The sequence below is a fragment of the Hyaena hyaena genome, unplaced genomic scaffold (assembly GCF_003009895.1).
Source record: "Hyaena hyaena isolate Hyena2069 unplaced genomic scaffold, ASM300989v1 scaffold_237, whole genome shotgun sequence".
NCBI lineage: Eukaryota > Metazoa > Chordata > Mammalia > Carnivora > Hyaenidae > Hyaena > Hyaena hyaena.
Window position 1 is genome coordinate 1,347,307 of NW_024080874.1, and position 27,805 is coordinate 1,375,111.

The window sequence follows — 27,805 nt, forward strand, 5'->3', positions numbered from 1 at the left end:
TTTGTGTTGGGGTGCTGTCAGCCCGGAATTTCACCAGGTGCCCTGGGCCTCAGCTTTTGACTCAGCTCTGCCTCCTTCCCACCAGCTTTGGTCCAAGAGGAAACCAGAGGTCTCGGAATGGCTTCCAGAGGGTCAGCCAGATGCTCTAAAAGGGTGTTCTTTTCTCATTCGTGTCTGGGAAATGACACATCTGTACTTAAATTGGAGACACAAATTAACGCTTTGCCTCACACACCTATTGAATCTGTCCTTGGAGAACTAGGCAGAACCTGGATGGTGTTTTGCCCTTTTGAATCATCTGTGGGCCAGAAGGTTTGAAAGCCACCAGCGGCGGGTGCTGAGCCACAGAGTTTTAGACAGTTTGTCCCTTCTTTGTCATGCCCCTTCACCATATTTCCCTCTCTTCTGTAGCTCTATTGCAGAGGGATCCTGGGGGAAACTTACCATTTTTACTTCTAATGTGCTATGGGACACTTATAGATGTCTTTTAAATCCAGAGAGTGAGCGTTATTATTATCTTACTATTTCATAGAGAGACTGAAGTACACCGACCCCCTTTTGAATAATGAGGTTTTTACTTAAAGCAGGTAATACAATTTTGATTTGGGGGGAGACAGCATACTTTAAGTCTGTGGTTTCCAATTTTTAAACAGCAAAGGATCCCTTCACATGGACGCTGTCCCTTTATTTTATTAGTAATAATAACTAACATTTACTGAGTGTTTACCATGTGCCAAATACCATGTGCTAAGTGTTTTCATATGGATTATCTCACAAGAGCTCTGTGAGCTCAATACTGTTATTATCCCCACATTACCGATAAGGAAGCTTGAAGCAAGGAGAAATAAAATAATGAACTTGAAATTATAAGCCAGGCAGTCTGATTCCAGAGCCTGGTTTTTGACCCCTCTGTTGTAAGAGGCAAAATAACGTTAGTCGTGAAGGCTGCAGTCTCTGGAGCTCAGCTGCCTGAATTCAGATCCAGGCTCCACTGTTGATCCAGATGGATACCCGTAGGCAAGTGGCATCTTTGTGCCTCAGTTTCTTCATCTGTAAAACCAGATAAAAATATTAAAATCTGAGAGTCTTTGTCTGTGAAGCTGCACACATTAAGTTGTGATCAGTCTTCTCATTTGTGTGACAACCCAAGGACACTTGAATTGGTGACAGCGCCTAAGTACTAGGGCATCCCGGTGGACGGTGCTCAGGTCTCATCTTCTCTAGATCACAGCTCACTCCCCAGTGGAGGGACGCTCCTCTCGTCTCAGGCTTTTAATGCCATCTAGATTGCCTTTGAGTCCTAAATATAGATCTCCAGCCTGGATCTCTTCCTGAGCTCTAGACTTGTACAGACCATCCCCACTTAGGATGACTTGCCTCTACATGCAGAAAAGCAATATGCATTCAGTAGAAACCATTCTTTGAATTTTGATTGGGTCTTTTCCCAATCTTAACTGTGGGCCATATCATCCTCTCTTGTCATGCTGGGCAATGGGAGTAAGCCGCAAGCCCTCATCAGCCCTGTGATCACGAGGGCAAACAACTGATAGACTTACAACTATTCCAGACCCATACAGCCGGTCTGGTTTTTTTTCCCTTTCGATATAGTATTCAATCAATTACACGAGCTGGTCAGCACTTTATTATGAAATCTGCTTTCTGTTAGATCATTTTGCCCAACTGTAGGCTAACGTAAGTGTTCCGAGCGCATTTCAGGTAGGCTAGGCCAAACTGTGATGTTTTGGGAGGTTAGGTGTTCGATGCATTTTCGACTGTCAGAACATAGCTGCACCATTAGTTGAGGAAGATCTGTATATTCAGCATTCCTCTTCAATCCAGATCTCATCCCAGATTTCATTCATCTTCTCAACTCTGGCATGTCCAAACCTGCTCCTTCTGCCATCTTCCCTACCTTAGTAAATGGCACCTCTGGGTTTTTTGGGTTTTTTTAGTGGCACAGGGGAAAAATCTTGGAGTCGTTCTTGATACCTCTTTTTTTTTCCCCCTCATACCCCACATCTACCAGCAGTCTGTCAACTCTCCCATGAGAATATATGTAGAATCTGGTCACTTCTTTTTTTTTTTAATGTTTTTATTTATTTCTGAGAGAGAGAAAGAGACAGCGTGAGCAGGGGAGGGTCAGAGAGAGAGGGAGACACAGAATCTGAAACAGGCTCCAGGCTCTGAGCTGCCTGTCAGCACACAGCCCGATGCGGGGCTCGAACCCACGAACTGTGAGATCATGACCTGAGCCGAAGTCAAACGCTTAACTGACTGAGCCACCCAGGCGCCCCTCCAGTAGCTTCTTGTATCACTTACAGCAAAAGTCACAATCTTTACAGTGGCCCACAGGGCCTTAGATACTCCAGTCTCTGGTCCCTTCTCTGGCCTGATGTACGTCTCTTCCTCTCACTGTAGCCATGCTGTCCTCTTCGTGGTAGCTTAAACAAGGGAAGCCCATTCCTGCCTCTGGGCCTTTGTACTTGCTATACCCTCTGCTTGAAACACTTTCCCCAGATATGTGCATAGCCCACAAATCTCTTAACTTCTCAAAAGCCAGTATCTTCTCATGCCAGTTTATCCAAGAGGCCTCCCTGATCTAATAAAATGGCAGCTCCAACCCCAGCATTCTCTATTCCCTTTACCCTCCATAGCACTCAGCATCATCTTGTATTCTATACATTGCCTTGCTTTTTTTTTTTTTTTTTGGTCACTCTCCACCCCTCCTGCCGTCACTAGAATATAAGCTCTATGGTGGCTTTTTTTCATTATTGTATCCCTGAGCCCAGGACAGTGCCCAATACCTAATAGATGCTCAGAGAATATGAATGGGAACACCTGATCCGTGAGGTAAGCAGGGTTACTGCTTAAATTGTGTGAACTGCAGCTGGCGTTCTAGGAACCCAGAGTTCAGAGTTAGCCTAGGCTGCCATATTTGAAAAGTGAATTCTCAGTACTGCCCTGAGTAAGGATCCTGAGATACTGGGGACACTGTACAGTGGAAGACGGACTTCCCGTCAGAAGCACTGGGTTTGTGTTCTGCTAATTAGCTGTGTGATTCTGGACAGTTCATGGCCAGTCTTAGCATTAATTTTCTCATATTCAAAATAGTAATGTAAAATAATACTTCACAGGTTTATATGAATAGCAGATGAGGGCATGTGAAATTGCTTTGTAAATGATAAGGCCAGTTATACAAATACTGATCACAGCTTTTGTTAACTCTGGAGCTTGAGTCATGAGATAATTCTTAAACTCTTTATTAATCATCTTTAAGAAATAGAATAGGTTCTTCTAAGAATATCAGGATTTAAACAGTTGAAATAATTCACATAGCTCTTGCTTCGGATGGTTTGTATCTCTCCAGATAACAAATCTAGACATTTGGAACCGCAGGGACATTGGGATCAAGTGTTTTATTACATGCTATGCTACTATAAATCCTGATTTTTCTTTTCTTTTTTTGTTACTCAATTAGAATGTTTTCTCTTTCACAGGATACAAATCACTCACTTTGTCTGAGTGACTTGAGCCTACTATCCACAGATTCTGAACTGCGAGAAAATTCTACTACAGTAAGTGTACCTGTGCTATGGGTGTGAGAAAAATAAGTGCAAGAATTAAGCACTCCCTGAGGGAGGCCAGGCTTTGAAGTCTTCAGGTTTAGTTGTGTTCAATTACTGACCACTTAAGGCTCCTTTGCCTTTGGTTTTATTTCCTGATACAGCCCCCATGGGAAGGGTGGTTCTCTCTGATGCCTAATGCCTTTTGACCCTTGTCACTCAATTGAGAACCTCTGGCCTGAGAAAATTTCTTTCTTTTATTCATTTAGCAAATATCTGTTGAGTGCCTCCTCCATCAGGCAGTGTCCTGGTGCCGAGCTTGTAGTGGTAAGAAAGTAGGTGTGGTCTGTCCTCAAGGAGCTTAAAATTAGTTACTGGAAGAGGGAGCCAGAATTCCAGTTTCTAGACTTTCTCAAGCCCTGCTGGTCTGACCTGAGTCCATCTCTTACTCTCTTTGAGCTCACTGCATTGGGGTCCTGAAGGGGACTATGTCTAGAATCCCTCTTCTAAATCTCATCACTTCAGTTCACTTTGTTTGGCATTTCCCTGCCATTCCTGTGGCTCTGTGATGTCCCTTGCAGGCCACTGCATTAAGCCTGAGCTGATGCTCCTTCGGGAGGATCTGTGCTTTACTGTGTCACCAGCACTGGCTGTTACGTGTGCATTGTTTGTTGTTTTCTTGCGGTAAATAAGCAGTACTCAAGTTAGATTTTCTGTTGAGTATATGCAAAATAAGAAGGGAATCAGTGTGATAGGAAGTATTTGAACAGAGACTGGAAGACCCAGGAATGCCATGAAATGTGTGCTGTTTCTCACTGTGTGATCAGTGGAGTCATCTGCAGTGCTTGTGACAACGTAGTGCCTTGGGCCTCACCCCGAGCCTATTTCATCAGTTTCTCCGGGAATGGTACCTGACACTGCATTTTTATATAAGCACCCTGAGGCTTGGGTTCTTCTGGTAATGGCAGAGCTGCCATTACCTTCCCATAGAAAACAAATATATATGCTGGGCTGATTATCAAAAACAACTACTTGAAGGCACCAAAAAGCATCCCAAGCAGGCAAAGGTAACGCTTGGAAGAAGGAGCCACTTGCACAAGTAGCAAAGGCACTGGGTAGGTTTTTAAGGTGTGCAACTTATCAGCCTCAGGACAAGACCCAGGTGAGACCAAACGAAAGGGCTAAAACTCAGTAAACATTCAGTCTCGCTGTCTTGACTCACCAGAGGACAGAGTTCGGAGCTCCCACAGCAGCAATTGGAAGGTGAAGGGGGACGACCTGGAAAGGAAAGAGCCACAAAGTGGGAGCCCCAAACACCATGTATAAACTAGTTGACCCCTGAACTGTAAATGTGTGAGACAGACCCTAGGCAATCTGGCGAAGGCTGGGTGCAGATTGCAGCTGCTGTCCCGTGCAGGAAAGACAGAGTTTGCATTTCGAGCACAGCCAAATCAACAGAATATTCAAGAAAACAAACATACTCTTCCAGAAAGTGTAACAGAATCCAGAGTCTCTACAACATATCCTTTGCATTGTCCAGGGTAATCCAAAATGAGTGAACATAAGAAGGAAAAGAAAACATTACCCCCACGTAAGGGAAAAGGTACTCTGTGGAGACCAACCCCAAAGTGGGACCGATGTTAGAATTAGTAGACAAGGATTTTTTTTTTCTTAATGTTTTTTATTTATTTCTGAGAGAGACAGCAGGGGCAAGGGAGGGCCAGAGAGAGAGGCAGACACAGATTCCGAAACAGGCTCTAGGCTCTGAGCTAGCTGTCAGCACAGAGCCTGATGCGGGGCTCGAACCCATGAACCATGAAATCATGACCTGAGCTGAAGTCGGCCGCTTAACCAACTGAGCCACCCAGGCGCCCCAAGGATTTTTTTTTTTTTTTTAAGTTTGTTTATTTAAGCAATCTCTACACCCAAGTGGGACGTAAACTCATGACGCCAAGATCAGGAGCCTCATATTCTACCAACTGAGTCAGCCAAGCGCTCCACTATACAAGAATTTTTAAGTAGCTCCTGTATGGTCAAGGATGTAAAGGAACATGCTTGTAATAATTGAATGAAAAGGAAGTCTCAGCAGAGAAATAGAAACTTTCAAAACGTCCCAAAGGGAAATTCTGGAACTGAAAATGTATCTGGAATAAAAAATGTATGGTTGGGCTTAATAGATTAGAAATGACAGAAGAATCAGTTAAATTGAAGATGGATCAAGAGAAATTAACCAATCGGAAGAACAAAGAAAAGCATTAAATAAGTACTTCCTAAGATTTTTATGCATATTCACATTTCAGAGCTAATATACTAAATGAAAGTTCTATACTGGATGGCCTTGAAGCCCTCTGAGTTATGGAACCTACGATTCTTGGATATAATCTTTCTTTAATCTCCGAGCTTGTATTAAATGGTTTGGGAGTCCGCTCCCTAGCCAGGACCATGACAAATGATTAACGAGCTTTCTGGAGCCCTGGAGTTATCAGGTGAGGTATCCTGGTTTGAGGGAACATTAAGTACCTGTAAAAAAAAAAAAAAAAAAAAAAAAAAAAAAAGGTGGGGCCGGAGCCTTTTCTACCACAGTTTACATCAGCAAGAGAGGGATCCTGTCTCTGGGTGTCAAGTTACATAATGGTGCCTTCATCACCCACCATTTATCCCAGAATTAGAGATATTCTCATGTTTAGTCTTTTAAGGCTGCAATTCCTTGAAGGAATAGAATTAATTTTGGTTTGTTTTGCTTTAAAAAAATTGTGCATTTTTAATATCAAATGATACATTTGGACGAAATCATCCTTTTATGGGTTTCTGGGCAGCCACATGCGTATGTGCATCCTGGAAGTGAGCTTTGATTTGCTCCGATCTTTTGGTACAGGAGGGGTGAAGCCGCTAGGAAATGGCCCTCTGGGCCTCTTGGTGCTTGAGCTTCAGGACCCATCCTGGTCCCAGACAGCTCTCAGTCTCCTTTGTCTCTGCGCCAGGCCCCAGAGGCTTAGCCTGTTCTGGTCGCCTCTACTTTGGGGAGCTGCTCAAACGTACTCTGCCCCCAGAGTTTGTGCCCTGAAGCCTGGCAGTGGCTCAGTCATGATCCTTCCAGCACTTTCCTTGTTTGTGTTTGTTTGTTTTGTTTTTAATTTAAAAGATTTGTTATTGAAGTATAATGTGCATAAGAAAAGTATATCTAATCACAAATGTACAGCTTAATGAATGATCACAATTCATCGCATCTATGTAACCAGCATGCAAATCAAGAAACAGAACATTCCCAGTTTCCCGGAAACTGTCCCGGAAACCCCACCCTCTGTGCCTGCTAACAGCTATGACCTCTCCCTAAAGATAACCACTGTCCCAGCCTCTAACACCTGGCATGAATTTTGCCCCTGGTTGTGCTGTGTATAATTGGGATCGTGCCCGTCATGCTGGCTTGTGCCGGCTTCCTTCTTACAACATTATGTTGAAGAAACACGTCCATCTTGTTACATGGTAGCAGATCACGTTCCCGCTGGGGAACAGTATTACCCTAAGTGAATGTGCCACAAATGGTTTTTTCGACTTCCCTTGGTATTGGGTAGCTTTCGAGTTTGGAGGTATCACGTAACAGTGTTACTGCTGATAACTTGAAAACAGGTAAAACCAAACAACCACCGTCAGGAAGTTGCAGCACTTACAGCAGTTGTCAGTCCACCGCTTTTCAAACTGAGTTACGCCTCTTTATTGGGTTATAAAATAGGGGTTTAGAGTCAGCATTTTAAGGGCATCAACACAATAGACAGTATCAGAGGACATGGCACGTAGGAAGGCTAAGCCTTGTTTTGTAGTCTTCTGTTTCAGTTATACGTATGGACAGGTGTGTAACGTGAAGGGTGTACGTGCGCATATGTATATATATGTATAATGTATTTTCTACTTTGCATCATGGCATTATAATATAGAGTTTGAAGGCCGCTGTCTTGGCCCGTGATTCTTTTTGTTGTTGTTTCCAAACTTTAAATTTTAGTTAGTTAACATGTAGTGTAATACTGGTTTCAGGAGTAGAATTTAGTGATTCGTACATGTAACACCCAGTGCTTCTCCCAACAAGTGTGCTCTTTATTAGTGTTCATCACCCATTTAGGCCCTCCCCTGCCCACCTCCCTCCATCAACCCTCAATTTGTTCTCTGTCTTTAAGAATGTCTTATGGTTTGCTTCCCTCTCTCTCCTTTTTTTTTCCCATTTGTTCTTCTGTTTTGTTTTTTAAATCATATGGTATTTGTGTCTTGCTCTGACTTAATTTTGCTTAGCATAGCACACTGTAGCTCCATCCACATTGTTGCAAACGGCAAGATTTCATTCTTTTTGATGGCTGGATGATATTCTATTGTAGATATATAGATATATATAGATATATATTTACATCTATATAAATATATATTTTTTCTTTATATATATTATACACACACACACACACACACATATATACCACATCTTTTTTTTTTTTTTTTTTTAAAGGGAAAATGAGAGCAAGCATGAATGGGGGAGAGGGGCAAAGAGTGAGAAAGAGAAAATCCCAAGTAGGCGCCATGCTCAGCATGGAGCCCAGCACGGGGCATGATCCCACGACCCTGGGATCATGACCCTAAGCCAAAATCAAGAGTCAGATGCTCAACCGACTGAGCCACCCAGGCACCTCTATGCCACATCTTCTTTATCCATTCATCAGTTGGTGGATATTTGGGCTCTTCTCATAGATCAGCTATTGTTGATAGTACTGCTATAAATATATATCAGCGTGCATATACCCCTTCATCTCTGTATTTTTGTATCCTTGGGTAAACACCTAGTAGTGCAATTGCTGGGTCATAGGGTAGTTCTATTTTTAACTTTCTGAGGAACCTCTCTACTATTTTCCAACTGGCCCATGATTCTTAACTCTCTCTGGACTGGAAGCAGGAGGCTTTGTGTGGGTTTCTGCCTTCAAGCGTCTGTCATGTGAGCAATCAGAATTCCTCCTCTTCCAGTTGATGGAATCATGCTAGATTAATTGACCCCTCTTGGCTCAAATGGGCAGTTTCACCTCCGAGGACCTCTAGATTGCTGGACAGTTCCACTCACCACACGTGCCTGGGCCCAGGATGATCCTTCCCCCTCCCAGAAGCAGAGTTGTTGCAAAATGACCTTTAAACACAAGCTGGCACTGACGCAAAATATGGCCTGAAGATGGGTTTTGTTTGGTCTGTACAGTGCTTTGTTTTCTGTTACTTGCTTTTAACTATGAATCAGTGGACTTCACATAAAAATCCACATGTCAGACCATTTCGAGCACTGGAAATCCCCAGTGTGCATATCACAGGGCAGCATTGCTCTGAAGCCCTTTAGGTGACTGGGGTGCATGCTCTCCGGTTTGCCAAAGCCTCCCGTCCCCACTGCTTCACTTCTGTCACCTGCCCGCACTCCTGGAGGAGGTTGCCTCTGTCACTCCTGCCCGACAAAATGTGGGTGGAGGTGGACTGGAGGTGAAAGAATTGCTGCACCCCTAGAGTCCTTAACCAAAGAGACTGGGGGGGGGGGCCATTTTTATTTGGTTCCTGTCAGGAGTCAGACCCTCAGGGCATCTGTGTCCCTCCTCCCCATTTGATCTTTTCTAAAATGCCTCTCATGTTTTTGTCATTTTTAATTACAAAGAAACTTGTGATGACAAACAGTAGTGAGTGTAAGGCAATCACTGTTGCCTCTCAGGAAAGTTTCTTTCTATTGTTTGATTCATTACCATGCGTACATACTAGAATGTCATAGATGTTATGTAATGATCTTGAAGGATATTCAAATATGTTATTATCACATGAGAAGACCAGGTTGTGGGTAATGGATAGTATGCAATCCCATTTTTTTTTTTTTATGTTTTATTTATTTCTAGGAGAGAGAGAGAGAGAGACCGCGTGAGCAGGGGAGGGTCAGAGAGAGAGGGAGTCACAGACTGAAACAGGCTCCAGGCTCTGAGCCAGCAGTCAGCACAGAGCCCGACGCGGGGCTCGAACCCACGAACCGCGAGATCATGACCTAAGCGAAAGTCGGACGCTCAACCGACTAAGCCACCCAGGCGCCCCATGCAATCCCATTTTTAGGAAGGATTTGATCCTCTTTTAGAGCCGGGGCCCGGATACTTACTTACTTACTTACTTACTTTATTTATTTATTAATTAATGAAAGGGCCAGATAGTAAATATTTTTGGCTTTGCAGACCATAGTCTCTGACGTAGCTCAGCTCTGCCATCAGAGCATGAAAGCAGCATAGACAATAAATGAACAAGCATGCATCTGTTCCAGTAAAACTTTATTTGCAAAAACAGGCATTCAGCCTACAAGTCATAGTTTGCTGGCTCCTGTTTTTTGTTTTTTGTTTGTTTTTTAATTTAAAAATTTTTATTAATGTTTATTTTTCAGAGAGAGAGAGAGAGCGCGCGCGCATGAGAGCCGGGGAGGGGTAGAGAAAGAGGGAGACACAGAATCTGAAGCAGACTCCAGGCTCTGAGCTGTCAGCACAGAGCCTGACATGGGGCCTTAACTCACGAGCCATGAGGTCATGACCTGAGCTGAAGTTGGACGCTAAACTGACTGAGCCCTTGTTTGTTTTCTTTTTAATATGAGAGAGAGAGCTCATCCCCAAATGAGCTGGGGAGAGGGGTAGGCAGTAGGGGGTGGGGAGAGAGAGAGAATGAATCTTAAGCAAGGCTCCATGTTCAGTGTGGAGCCTGATGCAGGGCTCAATCCTATGACTCAGGGATCATGACCTGAGCCTAAATCAAGATTCAGATGCTCAACCGACTGAACAGCCCTGGTGCCCCACTGACTCCTGTTTTCGGGTATTTGAGGACCCAAATCTTTAGCGTCTGAGGTTTAGGGAAATCTTTGTCACCTTGGAAAGGAGAAGTTAGAAACAAGAAGCATATCAAAAAAGATCATTCTAATTCTGCTGCTGTGTGTGAAGAATTGCCTCAGGATGACAAGTCTCACATCTCTGTCTCTGTCCATCAATCACAGGGCCAAGACCTCAGCACAATTTCACCAGCAATCATCTTTGAATCCATGTTCCAGAATTCAGATGATCCAGCAATTCAGGAAGATCCTCAGCAGACAGGTTTGTTACACAGATGCTCTTCCTGCATAGCTCTGAGCAGTGGGTGAGGGAGTCCCCACTCGACGCACCAATGCAGGCACGGTGAAGTAGTAGTTCAGTTCCTTTGAAGGAAGTGTGCGTTTGGCGAGGGGTCAGGGAAGTGAGGGCCTCTTGTTCAGTCCCTCTTTTCCTCTCCTTCCCACAGCAAGAGTCTGTTTGAGGGCCTACTTTCCCTAGACCTTCACAAAAGGGCGTCTCCTTCTCTAAAAGCTCTTGTTGGCTTTCAGAAATGAGGGAAGCTGGGAGCTCTTTCTTTTTCTGATGCGATACTGTGCTCGTGAGTGGGCAGGATCCACAAACAGCATCAGAGGCATAGATCATCCTGTGTTTGCATGAAAATCTGTCCCTGAAGCTTCACGGTAGTCAGAAAGTGTGTTCACTGGTTATGCCAAAAAAAGGATGTCTAGTCTCTTCCAGAAAAGCCTCCGGATATACTTTTTTTAAATGATAAAATCTGTACTAGCTCTTCACATCTAGAAAGTGAGACTGATCACGAAGCCCGGTACTTTGAGCCAAGGGGTCATTAAATGAGAAGCAGAAAGCCGGCCTTCTAGGAATGAAGGTATTGGCTCTGACAGCCTTCAGCTGCCTTTGGTCTCGCCATAGTGACTGTGTTTTTGTGGCTCATGTAAGGCTTGGGATATGTATATATGTTTCTATTTCTTTTTCTTGCCAGCTGCCTTGATTGAAAGTTTTAATGGTGATGCAGAGTCAGTCAGTGATGTTCCGCCATCCACAGGAAATTCAGCATCTTTATCTCTTCCGCTTGTACTGCAGCCTGGCATCTCCGAGCCACCCCAGCCTCTACTACCAGCCTCAGCACCGTCTGCTCCTCCGCCTGCTCCCTCCCTAGGAACTGGTTCCCAGCAAGCTGCATTTGGCAACCCCTCTGCTCTCTTACAACCTCCAGAAGTGCCTGCTCCCCACAGCACACAGTTTGCTGCTAATCATCCAGAGTTTCTTCCGCACCCCCAGGCCCCACAGCCCATCGTTCCAGGACTTTCTGTTGTTGCCGGGGCTTCGGCGGCGGCATCAGCCGTGGCAGGACCGCCCCAACCACAAAGTACTACTGAGCCCCTGCCAGCCGTGGTCCAGACTCTGCCCCTGGGCACCAACTCTGTCCTGACTAATAACCCCACTATAACCATCACCCCGACTCCCAGCACGGCCATCCTGCAGTCCAGCCTAGTCATGGGAGAACAGAACTTACAATGGATATTAAATGGTGCCACCAGTTCACCGCAAACCCAAGAACAAATTGTAAGTATTCTGTCTCAAAGGATCCCCGGGGGTGAAGTGTATTTACACGGGTGACCTGTTCAGAGGCTTTTACTTCAAAAGGAAAATGGTTATCGTATCTGCCCTGAAACGTGTAATTCGGCCTCTTGTCATTTCCCCATCGTCGAGGGGTGTAAGCCAGGGAGTGCTGTGTGCACACCTCCAGGAGGGAAGCAGAGAAACCGCCTTTGCGTGCTGCCAGCTAGTAGCAGGCTCTTGAACAAATGTTCCATCTGCAGTGTGAGGCTACCCTCTAGGACAGGAGAGCAGTCAGCAGACTGCAGAGGCCCAAGAAAGATTTAGGAAAGCGGGTTCTTCTCCAAGGCAGAGTCAGACCGCTGTGAGGGAACGACGGGACCCCGTCTGGTAGAAACCACAGCAGCGGCCAAGTCAGGGAGAGAGAGTCTGTGCACCCAGGGCATGCTCGAGAGACAGTTTCTGCAAAAGTGTTTGGTCTCGATGATGAAGGAAATGACTTGGTCATTCAGTTAAATATATCTCGAGGGCCTGGTATTTACCAGATACCATGCATGCCACTCTTGGGGGGACAGAAAAGTGGAAACCATAATCTCTTTCTCATAAAAACTTATATTCTACTTAAAGGTGCTAAAATACCCCAAAGGAATGTAACATTGCTGGTAGGTAAAGCTCCAACTCGCAATGAAAATGGTACTGAGAGCTGTGGTTTATGGAACCCTTACCCTATGTAAGGGCATAGTGTGTTAACTGAGCACTTCTTGAAATTAAGGATCTAACACATGCCAGTCATTACCTTATGTAAATTGTTTTTAGATTACGTTTTTTTTTTTTTTTTTAAGATTTTATTGAACAGTTGGGACAGAATTTCCATACACACCCTGGCCACCCCCCAACTCCCCCCCCCCCCAACAGTTTGCCCTAATAGTAACATCTTGCGTTAGTCTGGTACATTTGTTAAAATTGATGAATCAGTATTTATATATTATTACTAATTAAAGTCCATAGTTCACATTAGGGCTCATAGTTTGTATGCAGCATTCTGTGGGTTTTGACAAATGCATGACATCATGTGTCTCCCATTATAATATTCAGAGAAGATTCAGCACTTAAAAATCCCTATGCTTCACTTAGTCATCCCTTCTCCCTCTCCTCCTCTCCCTAGCAACCATTGATCCTTTTTTAATTTTTTTAATGTTTATTCATTTTTTGAGAGACACAGAGAGAGCACACTCAGGGGAGGGGCAAAGAGAGAGGGAGACCAGAATCTGAAGCAGGCTTCAGGCTCTGAGTTGTCAGCACAGAGCCCAGTGCAGGGCTTGAACTCATGAACCACGACCTGAGCCAAAGTCGGACGCTTAACCGACTGAGCCACCCAGGGGCCCCAGCAACCACTGATGTTTTTATTGTCCCTAAATGTCGTATGTCTAAATGTCACCCACTGTGCTGAGCACTTTTTCATGTATTATGCATTTAATCACAACCATCCTAGGAGGTTAGGTATGATTTTACCGATGGAGAGCAGAGAAGTTAAGGGACTAGCTCAAGGTCACACCGTTCATAAGTGGCAAGCCGGGATTTGAGCACAAACAGATCGGTTCCAGAGCCTGTGCTCTGGACTGCTGCATTGTGTGGCCACAGGTGGAGCACAGAGTCAGGGCTTGTCGGGTAGACATACGGGTCAGGTGAGCTGTGAGGTATGAAGAGGAGATGGAGAAAAGGACGTGCTACGGAGGAGAATGTCTGGGTGGATGCAGGATGCTGCCAAACAAACTGGAAAGGTAGTTTCAGGCTAAACAGAGCGTTCAGATTCCATGAATCAGGTGCCAACCATCTCTGGAGGCAACCGAGTCCCACGTGCAGATAGCCAGAGCCATACCCAATCTGCTCCATGTGGTTTTTATCATTTTTTCTGGCTTTGCCCTGAGGAGCTGCATGGAGCAAGTGTCCTTCCTTTCCCGCAAGTTCATTTTCATGCATTTAAATATGGGTCTCATTTCTCCATTGCTGTTTTATAGTGTCGGCTCCTGTAGCTCAGCCGAAAGCTTTCACATTACTCCTAGACTCAGTCTAGAGCTCCCCCCCTCCCCCCCTCCCCCCTGCTTTTTTACCCTTAAAGGGATAAAAGACAAAGCCTTTTTGTGATAAGACTTGAAGAAAGCAGAAATCCTGCAGCCAGTGTAACAGGAAGTATTGCTAAGGTGGAAGGGTTGATCGTGGGCATGAACTTATAGTCGTCCTTGTAATAATGCAAATAACCCATGTTTGCCGAAGGCTCACCGCATACCTCAGGCTCTGCATGCATCATCTCGTTTCACCCTTGCAGGGGTCCTTTGGGGAGGATGGGGCCCTTTGGTCATCATCCCAGTTTTTACAGATGAAGAAACTGAGACTCTGAGACGTGAAGCCACTTGCCTGTCCTCAACAACTGAGAAGGGGTGGGGCCTGGACTTGCGTCCAGGACTATAGCACCCTGGTGGGGGGGGGGGGGGTGGCAGGTGGCCTTCACAGGGACTGATCTGCCTGTGAGAGGAAGTCTTAGCCAGTCCGTAGCATTCAGCTTGACCCTGGAGGAGACCAAAGAACTGTCCAGCCTCACAGAACTACTGGGGTATGGTGGGAGCAAGGGGCTTATAGGGAAGCTAGCCCTGGGAATCCCTGCGAAAAGACCACAGCTTGAGCAAAGCAACCTTGGGCCCTTTGGGCAGACAGAACCTACTGGATTGGGCAGCTGGGAGACAGCCAAATAGTAGGGAACAAAGCTGGCTGCGTTGTCAGCACTGAATGTCAAACAGTGCACTGACCTCATGTCAGAGCGCAAACAAAACCTCACTCAGTGCAAAAATCCTTGAACACTGAGGGTTTTCTGTCCTCTTGGATGACCGGTGTCATCGGGCAGGCTTCAGGTCCCTGGAGAGCTGCCATACTTGAGTGGCTGTAAATTTTTTTTTTTTTTTTTTTTCCAGCAGCAAGCATCTAAAGTTGAGAAGGTGTTTTTTACCACTGCAGTACCAGTAGCCAGTAGCACAGGTATGTAATTGTGTGTTAACTTTAAAGGAAAGTCAATTCTCTGGGCCCTTTGAGGCACAGTTCATTGTTGCTTTGCCCCAGTTTTTAAAACCTCAAATTTGTCAGAGTGTATTGTTTGTTAGAGTATTTCCCGTTCTCTCAGCTATTAGAAGTTAGCGGGCTTATGGCATAAATACAACATTTAACGTTCCTTAAGGGGTCACGGTTCTTTCCTCTCAGATAGAGCTTTTAAATGCAACCAGAAGAAAGTCTGACTCACAGTTAATGCCAAAGAGGGCAGCCCTTAATTCACTGGACTCTTTTCTAATTACAGTAATGAAGAAGTAGCATCTGGGTCAGAGACTCATACAGAGCAAAAAGGTCCTTTTTTTTTCCAGTCTATTTTATAGATTAAGAAATGGGGGCCCCAAAAGACTAAATGACCCCTCCACAGTCATAAGGGGGTTTGTGGCAGAGCCAAGGCACCAGTTCTCAGACCTCCTGACTCCCACTCTGTTCGCCTGCCCTTGGTCTTCAGCTTTTTTGAGACACACACAACCTGTCCGATATCAGAGTGTGCGCGTGCACGCGAGGCTGGCCGTGTACAGGGGGGCTCCCCCCACCTACTCTGTGTCCGAGTCTGGGGATGCAAGCACAAGCAAGGGGCCCTGCCAGAGCTCGATCTCAGGCAGGCAGGCCTCAAGCCCCAGGTCCCACACGGTGTGAACAGAGGTGCATAGGGAGGCCACAGCTCTGTCCACACGGACAGGAAGCTCGTGTCCCGGCCACCCTCAGGCCAGCCCTGGGCGGAGGTCTGCTGGACTCACAGCCTGGCAGCCTCAGGACAGGAGGGGATGTGCTGGGTCTTCAGAAACAGGAGTAAGTTCTCTGGAAAAACAGCCCCGTCTGGGGAGCTTAGGCAGCAGGAAGAGCCCACAGGCCCGGAGGTTTGAAGAACATGTGAGAAAAAGGGAGGCATCTGCTGTGGCTGGCATGGAGGGTCTAGAGGGGAATGGCCAGAAATAAGGCTGGAAATAACAGGGTCGCCTAGATGGTGTGTGTGGCTGAGAAGGGACTTTGCCTTGGAGGGGATGGGGAGCGTCAGGCAGGACAAAGCCTGGAGCACGGCCTCCTCCCTTCCTGCCATTCCTGCCTGCGTGGCACTCAGCGCTCACCTACGCTGTGTCCCCATCGGTCATGCCCCTGCCCTGCGGCTACTTGAGGAGCAGTCTCTCTCGCCTCTCTCGCAGGGAGCTCTGTACAGCAGATTGGCCTCAGCGTTCCTGTGATCATCATCAAACAAGAGGAGGCGTGTCAGTGTCAGTGCGCGTGCCGGGACTCTGCCAGGGAGCGGGCGGCGGCGGGCAGGAGGAAGGGCTGCTCTTCCCCATCCCCCACGGAGCCGAGCCCCCAGCCTCCTGACGGGCCCAGCCTGAAGCCACCGTCACAGACGTTCCCCTCAGCCCCCGGTCCCTTGTCGTCATCTTCCGCTGTACCCTCTTCCTGTGAGCAAGGCAGACGGGCAGAGACTCCTTCAGACCCTCAGACAGAAACGTTAAGTGCCATGGATGTGTCAGAGTTCTTGTCCCTCCAGAGCCTGGACACCCCATCCAACCTGATTCCCATTGAAGCACTACTGCAGGGGGAGGAGGAGATGGGCCTGACCAGCTTCTCCAAGTGAAAGGGCCGCGTGCGCTCACCTCTAGGAAAAGAGGGTGAGCGGGAAGCGGAAGGTGCGGTGCCTGCCATCGTGGGGGGGTCAGCAGTCCGAAGGATGAAGAAATCTACTGTTTGAAATCCTCACCTTTCAGACGTATTTTCTTTAGTCATATCCCAGGAGCATCCATTTTAAGAAACTGATCTTTGGAAAAAAACAAACAAAAAAACACACAAAAAAAAAACAAAACAAAAAAAAGCTAAGTTATAAATGAACTGTTTGGCTGCACTGTATGTCACTTTTGCTTATTGTCATGTGAACTTGGAAATTAAGGTTACTCGTATGCATAAACGTTCGAAATGAAAGGGTGTGGCTTCCATCGGTCTGAGGCTGCCCTCACTTGCACTGGGGTCCTTGTGGTTTGGGCAGTGGAGTTCAGTGTGTCGGGTTTCGCTCCTCGGGTGTCCTGTGCGTCTTTTGAATCTGAGGCCGAAGCTTGCAAGGAAGGCCGGGCATTCCTCCATCAGAGCGGAGAGTGGCAAAGGCAGGGTGGACAGCTGCGAGCTGGACAGGGATCGGGCGAGGTGGTCTGTTGTTTGATTTGGTGTCCGTGGAGCTCAGGGTGACTGGCCGGTGGCGCCCTGCAGCCAGCTACAGCACAATGGGTAGCGAAAGCCTGGCCCGAGGCTGTGGTCAGTGATCTGGGGTCTGCAGCGGCCCCGGGCGAGCTGTTGACCGCTGTCGGTCCCTGCCATTTGCCTAGCTGGCTCCAGCAACAGTGTCACAGTCTTCTGCCTTCCCGGTTCTTTCTGTCTGTCGGTTGGTTGCCGGGTCCTGCAGATCGCAGCGAACTTCTCTTGGGGAAAACATCCCTGTTTTGTCCTCGAGTGGACATGTGGCATATGGCCAGTTGCTGGTTGGTGGTCTGCGTTCCTTTAATGGCATTTTCTTCCTCAGAGCAGGAGAGCCGCATTTTGCTTATCAGGAGGAGGAAGTCACTGTTGGTGTGTTGTGAGGCGGCATGTGATTGGCAGGCCAGGTGTCCTGGGTGCAGGTTCTAGCCAGGCTTTTGGTTGCCCCTCCCATCTCCACCTCTCACCCTCTGGATTTTGCATACAGTCTAGTACAGTGCAAAGAAGGATGTGACTTGCTCAGCCTTGTCACGTGATTTCTAAACAAATACACAAAAGCAAACAAAAATCACAAAACGATGATCTTCTACTCAGGGTAAAACAAAACAAAACAAAAATCTCCCTTCCACCAAAAAGCCTGAAATGTTGCAATAAGTTATCTCATTTGGAATGTTTCATTAAGTTGTGTTATGGGGGGGGAATTTTTTTTTCATTTGTGTATAGAATTATATCCATCTGTCTGCCTTTGGCTCTAAGTCATTGCCTCTTAAAATAAAACCTAAAACACAATTCACACTAAAATGGAAAGTTTCTCTCAGCTGGCTATATTAATGTAGTCATGAGTGCTCACCAAGCTCACCGAGCTCAGAAATGAGGCCTGGCCCAGGGTCTGGACCAGGCTTCGGCCTCCAAGAGCCCCTTCCCTGCCTTGAGCAAGGAACAGGGCCCACAAGCAGGGCTGCTCTTCCGAGTCGACAGTGTCAGGCAGAGAGCAGCCGTCGTTTTGCCTTCCTTCACCATTACCTGATGTAAAGAGACCTGCCTGTGTCACTCTTCTGTCCTCTGAGCTATTTATTACTCGGGCCAGCCAAGACAGCAGCCAGAGCTGCTCATTTATCTGGGAGCCAGAGGCCGTGCCCGGCCTTTGACAGAATTTCAGGGACAGAGTTGGACAAGAGGGCAGAGGTAGTCCGCGTTGTTACTGCCCCGAGGAGAAAAGGGCTTTACCCGCAGGCAGCTGGTGGCTTCTCATTCTAGGAGTCTAGGCAGGAGAATCCATTTCTTTTTGACCTTCTGCACTCCTGTCCCCAGAAGGCTGGTGGGTTCTGGTAACCACTGACCTCAGCAGAAGTTGGTAAGGCAGGAAGCAGCTTCCATTTACCACCATGGGTTAATCTTCCTGGAAAACCAGTTGCTGAGCGTGGCTTGTCCTCGGCTGTCTCTGGGTCTCACACCCATAGGAAGCTTTGAGGCTGGAGCCACGCTGTTTTCTCTACAGCTTTGGACAGAATGACACAATGGGGTTCCAAAGGGAGCTCATATCGGAGGGCATGAATGACCTTCCCACATACCCATCCGAGGGGCACCTGGGATGCAGTTCCCTGGGAGCTGAGGTGGGAAACAGGAACCCAGAGGAGGCCATTGGAGGTGTCTGTGGTTTCGTTACTGCTTCTTTCTAGATAATCAGGGCTGTGCTCCTGTTGGGCCTGCCTAGGTCAGTGGCTTTCCTGCTCTCCAAAGATCGGGGGTGATGAAGCAGCATCTTAAAAGCAGTATTTAGGCTGACAGATTTTTCTAGTTGAAGTATCTGCCTTTTGAGGGTGACTGGAAATGACAGGGGGGACTGTCAGAGCCAAGTAGCTTTTGAAAAATCAGAAATGTGCTTAAGATGCTAGTGAGTGGTTGTGAAGAGCAGGTTTGCCCACAGGCCAGGCCGTCTTCCCTTCCGGTGCCAGCGCTCTTCCCCCCGCCTGTCACCTGCTGCAAGCCTGGCCTCTTGCGCCAGGAACCTCGGGGAAGAGCGGGCTGTTGGCGAAAGTGGAGCTAGAAAGAGCCTTCGCGGAGAGTGTATTTTCCAAACCCAGGCACGAACCCATGGCGAGGTTAGGCAGGGCTGCAGACTTCAGGCAGGTGAAACCAAGCCTGTTTTCTTCCCATGGTAAGCTTAGTACACCACGTAGACGGATTCTTCCAGCGCCCACTAGCGTCACCAGTTCCACCGCCCTTTGCTGGGTGTAGTCAGCACCGAGGACTGGAGTTCACAGACTTATCAGGGGATAGGAAACCAGCTGGCACCTCCAAACTGCCTTAGTGATCCGGGCCCTTCCCTGCCAGGTGGGTGGGACATTGAGGGAGGATGGCCCTGCCTCTCCCGGCAGCCTCGTGGGGCATCGCCAGTTTGGTGACAGGAGTTGATGTCATTTGTTCAGTTCCACCCCTTCCCCCTTAGAAGGAGATCATGGTACAAAGCCCAGGAGAGGCCTTAAGGTGTGAAGGCCTCTCTGGGTAGAAGCCAGGGACTTGTCTCCCCCACCTCTGGGAAAGTCAGTAGATTGGAGTTTTACCTTCAGGGTCAAGGCAGTGGACTGATGGGGATAATGGAGGGTGGGTGGGTTTTCCTGAGAGACTTTGTATAATGCTGAATGTGTCCAGAGGGGTGAGTTTGCAGAACCTCATATTGATATATTAAAGAAATAATAAAATAAAAAAAGCACTTTAGGTTATTTTATCTTTAACCCAATTGCTGCAATTTCTTTTGTGTATATATATACATATATATACTTTCCACAAAGTTTTATTTTTTGCTCAGAAGAAAAAGTTAAATTGAGGTGTGAAAAGAAAAGCACTTACCTTGGTGCAATATGTGTAGCTTGACGGTCGTTGTCCCATGTGGCCCTGGCCTGGTCGCGTTTTTTTCCGCTCGCTCAGCCCTGTACTGTGAGGCTGTCTATAGGGAAACACTATTATGCACTCTCAGCAACTGCTCTATCTATGCAAGCCTTCCCTGTGTGCCCGAGGGCGCCCCCTCAGGCTCTCTGAAGAACTGCTGTGGGTCCTGTTTTCCTCTGCTGACTTGAGGCCCCGTTTTCATCACTTCTCGGTCCCTTGCATCTTGCCCCGCCTTCACCATTACAAAGTGATGCCTGAAAGGAAGGAGCAGGCTGTTCCTCGGTAGACACCTGGCCCCTTCTAGACTTTTATTATCTGTAATCACGTTTCGTTGTCTTCAGTCTTAGCGACTTCTCCAGAGTCACTGAAACCACTGATTTGTGGAACTGCAACAGTATTGCTAGCGTTTACATTTTCCAGTCAGAAATATGTTGGGGAGGTGGTGGAGGCAGTGGGAGAGCGGGCAGCACGAGCCATTTCCTTACTGCTCCCCTCACCACCCGCCTGTGTTGGCTCTCTAAGAAAAAAGGTCTCCAGCCTTCATTAAATCCAGTAAACAAAGCTCTTAATAATCTGCTTTATTGACTTCTTTTCCTTTCCCCATATTCCCCTCCGGTCCCCCCCGCCCCCCCCCCCCGCATTTTATCTTCAATTCTCGGGCTACTGTAGAATAAGGAAATTTTGAAATAACACTTCAGCCAAAGCAGAAGGCTTTCCACAGATCAATATGCAAATAGTTATGCTGTGACATAGATGGGTAATTGTCCATTCCCTACTATCGGGTGGCCGGGTGGGAGGCGCCGGAGCTGAATTTTGCATATTTCTGGTTGGTAGTCAGTTTAGCCTGTTTCCTCTTGCATATTTTGGGGGCACAGGGAGAGGGTCCCGTGTTTCCTTTCGCGCCCTTTGGGGAAGCTGATGATCACTGTTGGGGCATTTCTGTTACTCCTGTTCCAGAGGTTCTTCTCAGTCTGCACTGAAAAATGCAAATTAAACTGGATCTTATGTCAGTGTGTACATAGTCCAAGCTTTTTTTACTGGAAGCAAAGTTTAAAACCACACACTGCCCTTTTGGTGGTGTGCCTGCTGGGCCAAAAATTGGGTGATAATGTAGTGTCACTTTCTCAGCTCAATGCAGTTTCTACTCTTTTTCTTATGGGAGAATTTTTCATAAAACCTTTTTTCACCAAAACCCAGGGGTGTTTTTTGCAATATCCTTGTTATCCTCCTAGTGGTGCCAAGTCAGAGGCCTCCCTTCCCCTTCTCCCATGTCCTTATGCCTCCCCAGGGCGCCGTTGGATTCAACAGTCTGCATCCTCTGCTGTGTGCTGGAGAATGTGGTGGGGGTAGTGGGGAGGGAAGGTGGCCGTTCCCTCTCCCCGTGAACTACTACTAGTCCCTTTTGGGGAAGGTGGCTGGAAATAGGTTTTTGCTGAATTTCGGGCTCCCGTTTTCTGGCCAGGAAAGGCAAGACCCTCAGAGAGCCTTCTTTTTTGACACACACCAGTCATTGGCCGGAGGTCTTGGTGACAGTTTTTAAAATCTCAAATGGTTTTATTTGGATTATGTAAAAGCCTATCAAATTTATTTAAGGGTGAAACATGGGAACAACGGACTTCCACTGAGCGATATGAAAACGTTACAGGTTCAGTACTTCCAAAGGAAGAAACCTCCAAACCCAAAAAAAAAGAGTAAATATGAATTTGTATTTTTTGAAGAATGTGAAATAATGGTGTTTGCTTAATTGCTCATTTTGTATAAACTTAATATTGTACTTTAAAATATCTGCTAAGAAGTGAAAATTTAACTTTTTGGAATTGAAAAAGCAATATTAAATACTAATGAAATCCTAATTAAATGCTTATTTAAATCTGGTAGTATCTGTGGCTTTTCTTCCCGACGCTACCCATGGTTGATAATTTTCAACCACTTCCCCCCTCCCCAGCTGAGTCTTAGGGGACAGAAAGGAAAGGTCGGTCACCAGGAGAGTCTGCAGGTTTCCTTTTAATCAAGGCTCTGCTAAAGGTGGTTTGTGGGGCTAGGAGCCCCCAAAGCATGAAATGGACATGTAACACCACCTGGATCCCCCAAAGCAGGCCAGACCACTCTGGAGAGCACTGCTGGTCTGCCCAAATCCGGGTAATCAGACTGGGTAGTCGCTGGCTACATTTCAAAGCTCAGCACTGCCTTCAGCCAGGATGAAGTGGGAGTGAAACCCAGCTGCGAGCAGAGCTGCCACCCCAGGCTGAGAGCCAAGTACCAGCCACTGCCGGTGAAGACTGGCCCCTTTATTGAAGGGAGTTGTTCAGAGTCAAGCCACCAGCCCCGGGAGGGAGAGAAGTCAGGGTGCCCTTCAGGGATGGTCAGGGCTCCGCAGCTCCATCGCCAGCATCCTTTGGAAAGCCACCTCGGGCGGAGACAGCTGGCTGGGGAGGCGCTCCGGGTTTGGCTGAGACGTTCTGGTTGGAACAGAAAGGAAAAGTGAGACTGGCAGGAAAGGCCTTGGATTAGGCCCCGCAAGGATATGGCCACTTGGCACTCGGCTAGCACTTAACTTTTTCAAAGCCTCTCGCCCAGATGAAAGGAGGCTGGGGGTAAAGCGGCGGGGATACTCTTACTCCCTCCAGGAGAAGCTAGGGCTTAGCAAATCCAGCCACGGGGCAGTCCCCACCTCCCAGGCCCAGCCCGGGGTGGGCACTGACCCCGCCACCAGCCGGCTCCGGGCGCCGGCGGCCCAGCTGCCGCAGCATCTCCTCGCAGGCGGCGATGGTGTCCAGGAGCTGCCGCTGCCGCTGCTCCACCGCGTCCAGCAGCTGCTGGGCGCGCTCATCCCGGGGCGGCTGCGGGGGTGGCCTCCCGCCGAGCCCCAGCCCCGCCTTCCCACGGTCCACGCCGGCAGCCTCCCTGCCCGGGAGAGAGCGACAGACACACGGTCAGGGCCGGCGCTCGCGCAGTGTCCGAGCCCCTTCCCCCCGCCCCGACGGGCCCCCTCTCACCCCCGTGACCAGTCTGAGCCCGGGCCCCATTCCATCTCCGCCTGTGCGGCCCGACCACCGCCCCCCTTTCGGCCGCCCCCCTCCCCAGCGCTGCGCTAGGGCTCCGCAAGGCTGCGCCCCGCCCCGTCCCCACCGGTCTCCTTCAATCCTCCTGGGGGTCGCGGTCCCTTTAAGTTGCCCGGCGCGGAGGTGGGGCCGAGCTTCCCCGGCCGGAAGCTGACTAGGCGCGTCACTTCCTCCCGGAAGCGGGCCCGGGCGGATGTCTCCTGCGCGTCCGTGCAGGGGGCTGAGGGCCGCGGTGGCTGCCAGCGTGGGGTTGAGCGAGGGGCCGGCGGGCTCCGCCCGGAGGGGCCGCCTCCTGCGCCCGCCGAGCCCCGCTCCGGCGGCACCGGGGGCCCGGCTGTTGCGGCTCCCGGGAAGCGGGGCCGTGCGGGCCGCAAGCCCGGAGCGCGCCGGCTGGACCGAGGCGCTGCGGGCCGCCGTGGCCGAGCTGCGCGCCGGCGCCGTGGTGGCCGTCCCCACAGACACGCTGTACGGCCTGGCCTGCTCGGCGAGCTGCTCGGCGGCACTGGGAGCTGTGTATCGCCTCAAGGGCCGCAGCGAGGCCAAACCGCTGGCCGTCTGCCTGGGCCGCGTGGCCGACGTCTACAGGTGAGGCCGCCCCGACCCGGCCCCGCTGGGGGCGGCACCGCGGGAGGGGCTTCCGGTGACAGGCTTGGGAGACTGAGGCGCAGAGAGCGGGAGGGGCTTGTCCAGGCTCACCCAGGAATCCGGAACTGGAAATGTGTATCGAGCACTTAACGTCTTCCAGTCCCTGAACGAGATGCTGGGGCGCCGCGAGGAACGAGGCAGTCAAGGTCCTTATTCTCCTGGCGCTCTCGTGATAATGGCGTGGGCGGGGGAGACTCCCACGGTTCAAAAAAAAAAACAAAAACACGAAACAAACACGATAGCTTAAATTAGTAGGGGCGGGGGGTGCCTTGAAAAAAATGAAACATGGAGCGTGATAACGGTGCAGCTGCTGTGGCCTCAGAGACCAGAAGCATGTGGGCCCCAAGCTGGGCGTGTCCTTTGGAGCCCAGCCTCTCAAACTCTTGGGGAGATGAAGAGGGAAGACAGATGGATCTCATCGGTGTCTCGAGGGTCCCCTTTTCTAGATCTGTCTACAATCTGGAATAGGACCAGCAGCGACCCTTCATTCTTGGATGGATCTGTGTCCGCTCTGTTTCCCAGGTATTGCCATGTGAGAGTACCCAAGGGGCTGCTGAAAGACTTACTACCAGGACCAGTGACCCTGGTGTTGGAACGCTCTGAGGAGCTCAATAAGGACCTGAACCCCTTTACTCCTGTGAGTCAGATTTGCTCTTCTTGTGTCCCCACACTCCTGCCATCTGGTTTTCACTAGGATCCAGGCCAGACCCATTCCCCCCCTCCCCACCCCGGTCCACCCTTTCTGATGGCCCTCTCCCCTTGCTTTACAGCTTGTAGGCATCCGGATTCCTGACCATGCCTTCATACAGGATTTGGCTCAGGTGTTTGGGGGACCACTTGCTCTCACCAGTGCCAACCTCAGCTCCCAGGCCAGTTCTCTGAATGTGGAGGTAGGAGTTACCCAGTCCCTCCCCCCCCACCCCCCCCCGCCGAAACATCACCAGCCCAAACACAGAAGATTCCTCTGAACCTGTGGGGCTGCTGGTTCACCCACCAGCAGGTCAAAGAAAGGATTATCCTAATCATGTCTTAACTTGCATGGCTTTAGAACAAATGAGAACAGACAGAAATGTCACCGCACATTTTTCTTCCTATAGAACTTAAGTGTAAAACATAGCAAAGGAATGGGGTTTTCCGTGCCCAGACCTAAAGAGAGTGTGGTGAGGGGCCTTAGAGAGTGAGATCTCAGCATCCTTTCTTATTCTGGGACTGCAGGCTTTGCCTGGTCCCGTGGCTATGCCTGAGGCAATAGTGGTGGGGGTATTCGTGGCCTGTCAGCAAACAGTTGACCCAACCAACCAGTGCAGTAACTGGTAGTTAGGATCCTCCATCCCAAATGCCCAGGCCTGGCCACCACTGCAGCGTTTTTATGAGTGGTAGTGCTGGGGAGAATAGGTGATGCTCTAACCCAGCTAACCATGCAATCCACAGATTTTGGAGAGGGTCTCCTTCCCATGGCCCAAGGATTGTGTGCTGGTGACCTGCATGTGCAGAGTCCCCCTGTCTTCCTCTCCCTACACGTACCCTGCTGAGATCCAGGATCAGAGGGCCCTGGAGAAAGTAACTTGAATATGGTGACACAGAAATGTGGGTGGAAGTTCAGGGTAGGCCCCACAGCTTTGGACACCCACCTGGGTAGGACTCCAGTCATTGTACTTCCCCATCGCCAACAGAAGCACTGTGTGGAATCTCCTCTTGGCACAGACAGACTTTCTGTAAGTTGTAGGCGTTATTTGAAGCGCTAACCTAGGAGGGCTTCACACCTCATAGGGTGCTATGTCCTAGGCGCTGAGGCAGTGTCCTTGGCACAGCTGACCTTAACTGAATGAGATTCCTCCTGCTGCTTAGAGGAAGACGCCTCCTGTTTTAGAAGCGTATGGCCTTTGTCTTCTCATGAGCGCCGTGTGCGGCGTGACATCACAGCAGATGCCAGAGGCAGTGTCCGCGTTCTTCCTCTCCTTCTTCTCAGGAGTTCCAGGACCTCTGGCCTCAGCTGTCCCTGGTCATTGACGGGGGACCAATCGGGGATGGCCGGAGCTCTGAGTATCGCCTGGGCTCAACTGTAGTTGACTTATCTGTACCTGGAAAGTTCGGCATCATCCGCCCAGGCTGGTAAGTCTTCGCTGTGGCATGGGGCTAGAATCTGGGAGGTTGGAAGGTGCAAAAAAAAAGGCCTTGACAAAATAAAGGTGGTCACTCCTACATCCTGTCCTGAGGGGAATGAGCAGGTTTGAAGAAGTGGAGTGGAAGTGGGGACTCTGCTGGTGTTGGCTGGCTTTTTCAGATTTCAAAGGATTCATCAAGGGTTTATTGAAGAGCTGATCACCATGCCTTGGGTTCGGGGGTTTGGGGCAGTCAGGACTTTAACCGCCCTCCATTTCCTCCTCAGTGCCCTGGAGAGAACTACATCCATCCTCCAGCAGAAGTACGGGCTGCTCCCCTCGCACGGATCCTGCTCGTGAATCTCAGGAAGAGGGAGGGCCCGAGGACTGGTGCTGGACACTATGTGTCTGTCCGCTGGTGACTGGCAAGGCCTCATTCACAGAGGCCACGACGTCGCCAGTCTGATGCATTAAGGCAGTGCGTCCCTCTGAACCCTGTAGACCCAGGCCCCAGAAGCTGCTGGTTTGGTCTCACACTGTTGGGGGAGATCCTCTTTATGAACTGTAATTTCATAGATCAGCCGAAAGCTGACTAGACGTTTTATTTGAGAACATTCCTAGGATGGCCTTGTTCTAATAAGTTTCTTTTTAAAAGATACTTTTGAAAAACTGAAAGAACAGACTTGGGATCTAGTCAGAGCCTCCCCTCTGGCGAGTGGTGGCATTTAAGGTCCAAATAAGCTAGCGCACCAGCTGGTGCTGTCAGAAAGTCTCAGGTGACCAAAGGCATGTGTTTCTGCACCTGAAGCTGGAACCAGGTTAGGATGACAGTTGCTGAGCCGCAGGCCAAACACGGTCTCCTCTGAGCTGGTGAGGCTGGTGCTGTGCTGTGAGGCCTGGCACGGAGACATCGTTTTGGGCTGGTGGTGGGAAGTGAGCTCCGTTGGCAAGGGGTGGGAATGGGAAGGTCCGAGTTAAAGAATCCTAGAGAGCAAATGTCTACTATTTTTGTCAGCCGGTGGCTTTTTTCTTATTTATTCATAAAATAAGTTCTAAAGAATTACACCTATAACACCTTTTATTTGAACCCTGTGTCTACTTAGCAGCCTGTGTCTTTATTCATACAAATACCAAGTGTTAAACAGTTACTCTTGGGTATTTGAACCTTGTTTCTCATGAACAGAAAATGTTTTGTAAATAGTTTCTTTTTCTTCTTTTGAATTATTTCTGTAGGAGGGGGATTACTGGGTCAAAGTGTGTGAACATTTTTATGGCTCTTGATACAGATTCACCTTCAAAAGAACTGATCCAGCCACCTCACCGTCAGCAACGGATGAGGCTTCGCAGTTCCCGGCCCCTGGCCTTGCTGGACTTGTATTTTCCAAACTGTGTATGTGCGAAATGAGGCCTCAGTGTTTCTCCCTTCTGTGAACTGCTGCAGGTCACCATCCAACCCTTTGCACCTCTCCCAATCTGCCCCATCTCGGTGCCGTTCAGTATCCGTGACCTAACTGGAGCCGGGGGTCCTGTGGTAATCCATAGGCCCCACTTCCCCTCCCGCGCCTTGCACCCCACGCCACAACCTAGGACTCAGTCTTGAGCCCATAAAGTAATGCACATATTTCCAAGGAGCTCCTAAATCTCGCCAAGGTGTCATCCCAGGGCCTGCTTTGAGGGCCCCTGCAATTAGCACATTAGTTTATTTGTAAATAAGCACTGGGTTGTTAAGTGTCCACTCTAAAAATCTCGTTTAAACCACCCGTTTCTTAAGCAAACTCGCTCTTCATTGTGCTAACTGGCCAGCCCATCCCACATGTCCATTTGTCACAGAAATTTGA

The 27,805-nt window shown here is 48.8% G+C and overlaps 3 protein-coding genes across 5 annotated transcripts in view; 2 read left to right on the forward strand and 1 right to left on the reverse strand.

The window, feature by feature from the left end:
- MTF1 (metal regulatory transcription factor 1) overlaps positions 1–21,948 on the forward strand; it is a 44,095-nt gene extending 22,147 nt beyond the window's left edge. Inside the window, exons 7-11 of one of the 2 annotated variants that reach the window (XM_039244472.1) lie at positions 3,498–3,575; positions 10,582–10,678; positions 11,394–11,977; positions 14,938–15,001; positions 16,231–21,948. In XM_039244472.1, the coding sequence (XP_039100403.1) occupies positions 3,498–3,575; positions 10,582–10,678; positions 11,394–11,977; positions 14,938–15,001; positions 16,231–16,661 (1,254 nt within the window). In that variant the 3' untranslated portion in view covers positions 16,662–21,948. The remainder of the gene's footprint in view (positions 1–3,497; positions 3,576–10,581; positions 10,679–11,393; positions 11,978–14,937; positions 15,002–16,230) is intronic. The other variant, XM_039244473.1, reaches the window with a different exon arrangement.
- Positions 21,949–22,142: 194 nt separating this feature from the next.
- On the reverse strand, positions 22,143–23,383 carry CUNH1orf122 (chromosome unknown C1orf122 homolog). 2 transcript variants are annotated; one of them, XM_039244479.1, is made up of 3 exons: positions 23,288–23,383; positions 22,861–23,062; positions 22,143–22,617 (listed from the first exon to the last, which is right to left on the reverse strand). In XM_039244479.1, the coding sequence occupies exons 2-3, from the start codon at positions 22,906–22,908 to the stop codon at positions 22,522–22,524; spliced, it is 144 nt and encodes a 47-aa protein (XP_039100410.1). In that variant the 5' UTR covers positions 22,909–23,062; positions 23,288–23,383; the 3' UTR covers positions 22,143–22,521. The 2 variants fall into 2 exon arrangements, with proteins under 2 accessions (XP_039100410.1, XP_039100409.1); XM_039244478.1 differs by lacking the exon at positions 23,288–23,383 and adding an exon at positions 23,155–23,232.
- Positions 23,384–23,392: 9 nt separating this feature from the next.
- On the forward strand, positions 23,393–27,054 carry YRDC (yrdC N6-threonylcarbamoyltransferase domain containing). The gene is made up of 5 exons (XM_039244477.1): positions 23,393–23,805; positions 24,388–24,502; positions 24,636–24,755; positions 25,835–25,977; positions 26,255–27,054. Exons 1-5 carry the CDS (start codon positions 23,414–23,416, stop codon positions 26,325–26,327), a joined length of 843 nt encoding a protein of 280 aa, XP_039100408.1. The 5' UTR covers positions 23,393–23,413; the 3' UTR covers positions 26,328–27,054.
- The last annotated feature ends 751 nt before the right edge of the window (positions 27,055–27,805 follow it).